The following is an 8912-nucleotide window of genomic DNA, read 5'->3' on the forward strand; positions in this document are numbered from 1 at the left end:
CTATACATAGCCACGAGGGGGGCAGGACATATAAGCTGCAATAACTATTACAGCCACAGATGGCAGCACCTTTAGACAGGTGAGGAGGGCGGAGCCAATACGACACATAGGCCACGCCTACTCAGTATTAAAGCAGGGCCTCGAGCCAACGAGATCAGAAACATCCGGCAGTCCATACTAGGGAGTTGGATACAGAGGCCTGCTGCTTGTCGCTCACACGCGTGTCCATACAATTCCCCTCCTTTTGCTTCATAGTTACCATACCGAAATACTTTAACAAATAAAGTAAGTTAAAAGCAACCCGGATTAGACTGCTTTCTTCAAGAACGCAAAACCTCCCATTACTTTTGCATGCTATGTCTTAGTGTTGAACTATGAAAGGTCGCCAAGTGGAAGACAAAATGTGGAAAAGAATGATTTAACAAAAAGGAAAAAATGAGAAAGTTGTTTCCTTAATTGACATTACCATATTTCCTACATGCCACTTTATCCTTTGTTGACATCAAAAGCGTTGATACACAATTTGTTTTTATTGCAACGGTCAGATTTCTTTGTTTGGGTGTTAAAATTGCAGCTGTCTTTCATGTTTGTAGAAAACCGAGTGACTAGAAGGCCAGCCAGCGCTATATTAATTGTGAGGAATGTCGATGTACAGTAACGTCAACGACACATGAATTCCGATATAACTGTTCACACTGAGGTAGCGTTGCAAAAACACAGAGCTGTATTATAGTCAGGACCACACATGAAAGTGGCCTTAATCAGAATGGGAAATAAATTGGCTACCAGTGGACTTGTGCTGTTCGCACTGTTCTGAAAAAATACGTATCTGAGTTCATATGAGCAAACATATTTTTTCCTGGATTAGGACCGCTCATCCTTGCAGTTGGCACAAGGGTGTGCAGTGTGAACAGAGCCCTTTGTTGTGTAATATAATATATAGCAGAGAATACCGAACACCAAGAGGTGTGGGGATGTTTTAAGGCGGAACTTGTATTTTCATTTAATCCTTCACCAACCATTAGAGCATGCACCAAGAAGGCGGTGATATCGCAATTGGAAATAATCATAAAAACAAATGACGCACTTGAGTATGGACATATTTGGGTTCAAGTAAGAGTAATAATGGGGTAGAGAAAGTGGAGTATTTCGTTACATCAAGTCCTCTAACTACTACATTGCTGAACAATGTGTCCCTATCTTGTAATATTTCTGAGGGACTTAAGTTATTCAATACTCTTAGATTTAAATAATTTGTTCATAAATTACATAATAATAATAATCTAATACAACACTTGTTTTCATGTGTTCATTCGTAATACTAAGCTATGATAGTGCATTTAAAATATCTGTGGAGATAGAGCGCTATATACAGGTACACATATCGACATCTAGAGCTCTATGCTATTTTTGCATCCGAATTTTAATAATTATACAAGACAGAAGTAAAATGCTTTATTTGTGGATCTGGAAATAGCCACAAATACTACTAAATCACTTTGTCGACCATTGTCTACTTTGGCTTACAATTTCAAGTTAAATAGGGGTTGTTTGTCTGCCTGAATCCATGTGAATAGTCTGATAGAAAATAGTGATTTAATGTAATTTGTATTGCTAAATAATAGTCATCCCCCCTTGAATATATTCATAAGAAAAAAAGTAACATCATCCTGGATGACGTATGTTTTTAAATAATTGACATCCTATATACAGTAAGTATGAGCAGGGCAAACGGCCAGACCACACAGGGGCTGGAGCAGCACCGGTTCAGTTGACTCTAACTTGTTAGACTTTTATGAATGGGATTTTCTTGTTTTCATTCAAATTTAAAGCATTTAGCTCCTTTACAGGATATTGTTGACTTTGGTCTGTTTAGGGAACATATGAATGTTTTCATATTTTTTTGATCATTTGTAACATTGTTGTTCATGGCCTTTTTTATTCCAGCTGTAAGGCTGGGTGCAGGACATTTGAGGGCTAATGCCAGCAATGGTTTGCAATATCTAGAAAATCAAGATTATATTTTGTTCACAACTTTTTCTGTGGGGTTAGGTTGTACTTTTCTCTGCTTGAACTGTGTTCTCCTGTACACGTTGAGGAGCAAGCCAGTTTTTCGTGAGACATCCCGTTACATTCTGTTGTATAATCTGCTCTTTGCAGATACTGCTCATCTTGCATTAAGTTTGTTATTGTACATACTGGCTGTAAGCAGGCTTAAGCTAACAATGTCTGTTTGTGGTTTGCTTACTATGTTCTCTATTTACGTTGAATCGATCTCTCCTCTTACTCTGGCAGTGATGTCTGTGGAGAGATATGTGGCTGTGTGCTTTCCTCTGAGACATACAGACCTTGTCACCATGAGAAACACAGGAGCAGCCATTGCTGCTGTGTGGACGGTCTGTTCTCTCAATATTTTCATACGGGTGTTAATACTTGTTGTTTGGCGATCTGACTATGAATTGAATGAGAAAATGAAAGACTTCTGCTCAAAAGAGGCACTGTTTCTGACACCAATGACTAAACATTTTGATGAAGCATATTCCGGTTTTGTGTTTTCATTTGGGGGACTTGCAATTTTATTCTCTTACGTTGGTGTGACTCTGGTTGCCAGGTCAGCCTCGTCAGACAAAGCTTCCGTCAGAAAGGCAGGAAAAACTGTTTTACTTCATTTCTTTCAGTTGGTCCTGATACTAACCTTCACCCTCAATTCTATCATCCTCACAGCCTTTGCAAGACAATTGGACAGAAAAACTTTGGTGCGTTTGTACAATATAATCTTTGTGTGTTTGAATATATTTCCCAGGTGTCTCAGTGCTCTCATTTATGGCCTCAGGGACCAAACGCTCAGACCAGCCCTACTGAACAACATCTGTTGTCAGTTAAGATGCTTGGTCGGCCCCAACAAGACTCAATTCAGAAAAAGAACCTAGGGAAGCTGATTGGGATGGCACACCTCACATTACTTTTGCATGCTATGTCTTAGTGGTGACCTATAAAAGGTCACTAAGTGGAAGAGTTTGTTGTTTCCTTGATTTACTTTTTGACACATACCACTGTATCCTTTGTTGACAGTGCAAGCCTTGATACTCAACTTATTTTTATTGCCCAGGTCCTATTTCTTTGTTTGGGTGTGAAAATTGCAGCTGTCTTTCATGTTTATAAAAAACCGAGTGACTAGAAGGCCAGCCAGCGCTATATTAATTGTGAAATATGTCAATGTACAGTAACATCAACGACGCATGAATTCCGATATAACTGTTCACACTGAGGTAGCATTGCAAAAACACAGAGGTGTATTATAGTCAGGACCACACATGAAAGTGGCCTTAATCAGAATTGGAAATAAATCATGTTCCATCGGATTTGTGCTATTCACAATGTTCTGAAAAAATACGTATCTGAGTCGCATATGAGCAAATATTTGCTCATGGATTAGGACAGCTTATCCTTGCAGTGGGAACGAGGTACTTGCAGTGTGAACAGAGCCCTTTGGTGTATAATATGTTATAATATATAGCAGAGAATACCGCACAAATGACGCACTTGAGTATGGACATATTTGGGTTAAAGTAAGAGTAATAATGGGGAAGAGAAAGTGGAGTATTTCGTTACGTCAAGTCCTCTAACTACTACATTGCTGAACAACATATTCCCTATCTTGTAATATTTCTGAAGGAATCAAGTTATTCAATATGCTTAGATTTAAATAATTAATTCATAAATTACTTAACAATAATAATCTCATGCAACACTTGTTTTCATGTGTTCCTTTGTAATACTAATCTATGATAGTGCATTTCAAATTGCTGTGGAGATAGAGCGCTATATACAGGTACACATATCGACATCTAGAGCTCTATGCTAACCGATATAATTCCACTACATAAGCCTTCTAGACCACTAAGATCTTCTGAGACCGATCTGTTAATTATCCCCAGAGTAAACACGAAACATGGGAAAGCAGGATTTAGTTACTATGCAACAAATAGCTGGAATAAACGCCCTGAGGATTTAAGACTTGCCGCAACTCTGAGCACCTTTCAAACAAGACTGAAGACTTTTATGATGGCTTTAGCTTTCTGCTAAATCTTAAATACATTGCACTTTCTAAAAAGCTTTTTTAACTTTGCCTTTATTTTCTATTTTATTGCTAAAATTCCTTTTTAACTTTCCCTTTATTTTCTATTTTTACCAGAAAGATACATGATCTGATACCAGAGGGAAAGGATAAGGGTTTGAGACCCAAGTTCTGTCTGGGTTAGAGTCCTAGAATCTGTGATGGAGTCCCAGAGAAAGGACCAAGTTCCTTTAGGTCGGGTTGGAGTCCCCGAGAAAGGACCAAGTTCCTTTAGGTCGGGTTGGAGTCCCAGAGAAAGGACTAAGTTCCTTTAGGTCGGGTTGGAGTCCCAGAGAAAGGACCAAGTTCCTTTAGGTTGGGTTGGAGTCCCAGAGAAAGGACCAAGTTCCTTTAGGTCGGGTTGGAGTCCCAGAGAAAGGACCAAGTTCCTTTAGGTCGTGATGGAGTCCCAGAGAAAGGACCAAGTTCCTTTTGGTCGGGTTGGAGTCCCAGAGAAAGGACCAAATTCCTTTAGGTCGGGTTGGAGTCCCCGAGAAAGGACCAAGTTCCTTTAGGTCGGGTTGGAGTCCCAGAGAAAGGACCAAGTTCCTTTAGGTCGGGTTGGAGTCCCAGAGAAAGGACCAAGTTCCTTTAGGTCGGGTTGGAGTCCCAGAGAAAGGACCAAGTTCCTTAAGGTCGGGTTGGAGTCCCAGAGAAAGGACCAAGTTCCTTTAGGTCGTGTTGGAGTCCCAGAGAAAGGACCAAGTTCCTTTAGGTCGGGTTGGAGTCCCCGAGAAAGGACCAAGTTCCTTTAGGTCGGGTTGGAGTCCCAGAGAAAGGTCTGAGTTCTGTCAGGGTTAGAGTCCCAACGTCTGGCTGGGTTGAAGTCCCAGAATAAGGCCTTTGGTTTGTGGTTAGAGTCCCGACGTGTGTCTGGGTTAGAGTCCTAGAATCTGGGTTAGAGTCTTAGAATAGAGTCCTAGAATATAATTATAGTCCTAGAATAGAAATTGACTAGAATCCGGGTTGGAGTCCCAGAGAATGGACCAAGTTCCTTTAGGTCGGCTTGGAGTCCCAGAGAGACCGTGAGAGACTGATTTGATCTTAAATACATTGCACTTTCTATTTTACTAATTTCTTTGCATATGTTTTCTTTTACTTATCTATTATTTTATTTTATTGTATGACAATGTTTATATGTGAAGCACTTTGAGGCTGCCTTGTGTATGAAAAGTGCTATATAAATAAAGTTGCCTTGCCTATGCTATTTTCGCATCCACAATTTAATAATTGTACAATACACAAGTAAAGATTCTTTATTTGTGGATCTGGAAATATCAACAAAGTTATCCATTTTTATTTACCATACATTCAAAGTGAATGTTCTACTTTGGGTTAAGTTAAATGCGGGTTTTCCCTCTGCTTGAATCCATGTGAATAGTCTTATGTAAAATAGTGATTTAATGTCATTTGTATGGGTAAACAAAACTCATCCCCCGTGTAACACATTTAGAAAAAAATAATTGCGTCATCCTGGAGGACATATGTTCTAAAAGCAATAGAGCTCCTATATACAGGGAGGATGAGCAGGCCAAACGGCCAGGCCACACAGGGGCTGGAGCAGCACCGGTTCTGTTGACTCCAACTCGTTACACTCTTATGAATGGGAATTCTTGTTCTTTTATTCAAATTTAAATAATTTTGCTTCTTTGCATGATATTGTTGATTTTGGGGAACATATGAATGTTTTCATCTTTTTTTTTTTTATCCTTTGTAACATTGTTGTTCAAGAACTTTTTGATTACAGCTGTAATGCCGGATGCTGGACATTTTAGGGCTAATGTTAGTGCTGGTGTGCAGTATCAAGCACAACAAGAATTGATTTTGTTCTGCACTTTATCGTTGGGGTTGAGCTGTAATTTTCTCTGCTTGAACTGTGTTCTCCTGTACACCTTGAGGAGCAAGCCAGTTTTTTGTGAGACACCCCGTTACATTCTGTTGTATAACTTGCTCTTTTCAGATACTGCTCATGTTGTATTAAGTTTGATAATCTACATACTGGCTGTAAGCAGGCTTAAGCTAACAATGTACGTTTGTGGTTTCGTAACAATGCTCTCTACTTTGGTTCAAGCCGTCTCTCCTCTTACTCTGGCAGTGATGTCCATGGAGAGATATGTGGCTGTGTGCTTTCCTCTGAGACATGCAGACCTTGTCACCATCAGAAACACAGGAGCATCCATCGCTGCTGTATGGACAGTCTGTTATCTCAATATCTTGATACGGGTGTTGATACTTGTTGTTTGGCAACCTGACTATGCATATAATGAGAAAATGAAGGACTTCTGCTCAAAAGAGGCAGTGTTTCTGACACCAATGTCTAGACGTGTAGATGAAGCATATTCCGGTTTTGTGTTTTCATTTGGTGGACTTGCCATTTTATTTTCTTATGTTGGTGTGACACTGGTTGCCAGGTCAGCCTCGTCAGACAAAGTTTCTGCGAGCAAGGCAAGAAAAACTGTTTTACTTCATTTCTTTCAGTTGGTCCTGATACTAACCTTCACCTTCAGTTCTATGATCATAACAGCCGTTGCAAGAAAGGTGGACAGATTAACTTTGGTGCGTTTGTACAATATAATCTTTGTGTGTTTGAATATATTTCCCAGATGTCTCAGTGCTCTCATTTATGGCCTCAGGGACCAAACCATCAGACCAGCCCTCCTGAACAACATCTGTTGTCAGTTAGGATGCTTGGTCGGCCCCCTTAAGTCAAAGGCCAGAAAAATTAACGTAGGGAAGCCGATTTAGGATGGCACACCTCCCATGACTTCTGCACTAAAATATATGCTTTGGTTAGAACCATCTTAGTGGGACTATTATAAGATAAACCATATGAATAGTCCCCAAGTGGAAGATCTTTTTTGGAAAATAATGATTTAACGAAAAGGAAAAAAATATAAAAATTGTTGCATTGATTTTGCTCAGATTTAGTGATTTATTTGTAAACAATTTAACTATTTTCAACCGGCTTAATGATGATTAATTCACCATCTCCACTTTTTAGAAATCCACATTTCTAAAAAAGTATCTTGCTCTAGTTGTTGCCATCATTATGAACACCCTAGCTGAAGGGAAACACACAGCAACTGTATTTGAAATAATGTAGAAATTATTACCTTAACATTCACCAACACACCAACTATTACAGTAAAAGGTGATGACTGCATTGTAAATGCATAACACATAACACTAATCGTTGTATTAATGTTAACTTTTCTGTGACCATGATAACCAAATAGACATAAATATAAACTTTTTTTTTGCTTTAAAAAATAAACATACAATTTGAGTTGTATAAACTGTTGGAATTATAACACCATTATTTTTGGTCTTTGTTTACAGGAAAATAAAGACAGTACGAGTCTGTACGGTCGTTACCAGTTTTTTCTTATGTTGCCTAAAATGTTAAAATCGACCGGGGGAGCCCAAGCGCAGACGCAGCAATTAAATCAGAGGTTTATTGTAATGATGACAGGCAGGCAACGCTACAGGCACATAGTGCAAGTAGATGAGCACACAGGGTGATGCCAGGCCAGTACAGGGTTGGTGATCCTGGGTCAAGGGGAACACAGAGATTATGAACAAGAGGAAAAATGGAACACAAAATACATTTAGTAATGCGAACTTCACTAATGCCTGGTTGTCTAGCACTGTTGTTGAAACAATGATCTGTCGATAAGTGGGTGAAAAACCGGGGTTTAAGAAGAGCCGAGATGATGACCAGAGATGGATGGCAGGTGTGCATGTCGATAGGGCTGGGCAATAATTCGATTACGATTATTAATCGTGATGAAACTCACGTCGATTACGACGATATGACGATTGTTGCCTCCCTGCCAAAGTAGTTTGATGTGATAGTCACTCACAGATCTTCTAGTTTTAAACACATTATTTTATCTAGCATAATATCTGGGTTTACAATGTTTACATTTTGCACTTACAGTTCATATTTTATATATTAAAGTTCAGTTCATGTGCCAGGGCCTTTGTTCATCCACTTTTTTACTTTTTATGTGTTGGTTGTGTTGATTTAAGTAAGTAAGTTTTCTGAAGCCCTGCCAAAGGAGTTTAATGTTAAAGAAGTCAGAGCTTTTATTTTTATTTACATTATTTTCAATAGGTTACAAGGCAAGCTACCTTATATTATTCTGTTGGTGGCAGATAAATCATGTTTGTGAAGTTAAATGTTTATATTTAAATGTGATTAAATGTTCCCTTATGACAAATATGGTAATAAACAAAAGTGTATGGTTTAACTAATGAACACTCTAGTTTCTTCAGGCTTCAGCAGTATCAAATTATATGTCGTGATTAATATCGATATCGAAAAGTAATCGTGATAATATTTTTCGCCCAGCCCTACATGTCGAACAGGTGTAGAGCAGAAGAAAACGAAGGAAAGCCTGGCCCATTGCACCGACAATAAGACACCAGGAGGGGGAGACAGAGCAAAGCATATGTAGGGTACGGCCAAGGCCGTAACGCTTAGAATACGTTAATATTACATATTGTGTTCTATTGTTCGCCTTTGAGCTCCAGGACTATTCATCTGCGGCAGCCAACGTAGATTAATCTCAATGAGATCAAGATTTGCTTGAAAACCTTTCTCATGAATTAAATTGAATTTAACTTTTAAAAAAAAGCTCCCCACGAGCTCTGCTTGCTCCATGCCACTTTGGTGGCTGCCACTCCACCACCTAGGTGGCATTAACTGGGCTCCTCCAACAATCAGGAGACAGGGTGATGTTGTTAGTGTTCTTACATCTGTGTTTTTTCATCAGTTAAAGCAGTAGAGAGA

The 8912-nt window shown here is 39.1% G+C and overlaps 2 protein-coding genes across 2 annotated transcripts; both read left to right on the forward strand.

The window, feature by feature from the left end:
- Positions 1 to 647: 647 nt before the first annotated feature.
- Positions 648 to 2930, forward strand: LOC307077582 (odorant receptor 131-2-like; the record flags this gene model as incomplete). Its single annotated transcript, XM_079739011.1, has 2 exons — positions 648 to 654; positions 2053 to 2930. The coding sequence occupies 2 exons, from the start codon at positions 648 to 650 to the stop codon at positions 2928 to 2930; spliced, it is 885 nt and encodes a 294-aa protein (XP_079595137.1).
- Positions 2931 to 6166: 3236 nt separating this feature from the next.
- On the forward strand, positions 6167 to 8907 carry LOC307077583 (putative olfactory receptor 1F12P; the record flags this gene model as incomplete). Its single annotated transcript, XM_079739012.1, has 3 exons — positions 6167 to 6360; positions 6529 to 6598; positions 8896 to 8907. 3 exons carry the CDS (start codon positions 6167 to 6169, stop codon positions 8905 to 8907), a joined length of 276 nt encoding a protein of 91 aa, XP_079595138.1.
- Positions 8908 to 8912: the final 5 nt, after the last annotated feature.

This window comes from Pollachius pollachius (genome assembly GCF_949987615.1).
Source record: "Pollachius pollachius genome assembly, chromosome: 6".
Taxonomy (NCBI): domain Eukaryota; kingdom Metazoa; phylum Chordata; class Actinopteri; order Gadiformes; family Gadidae; genus Pollachius; species Pollachius pollachius.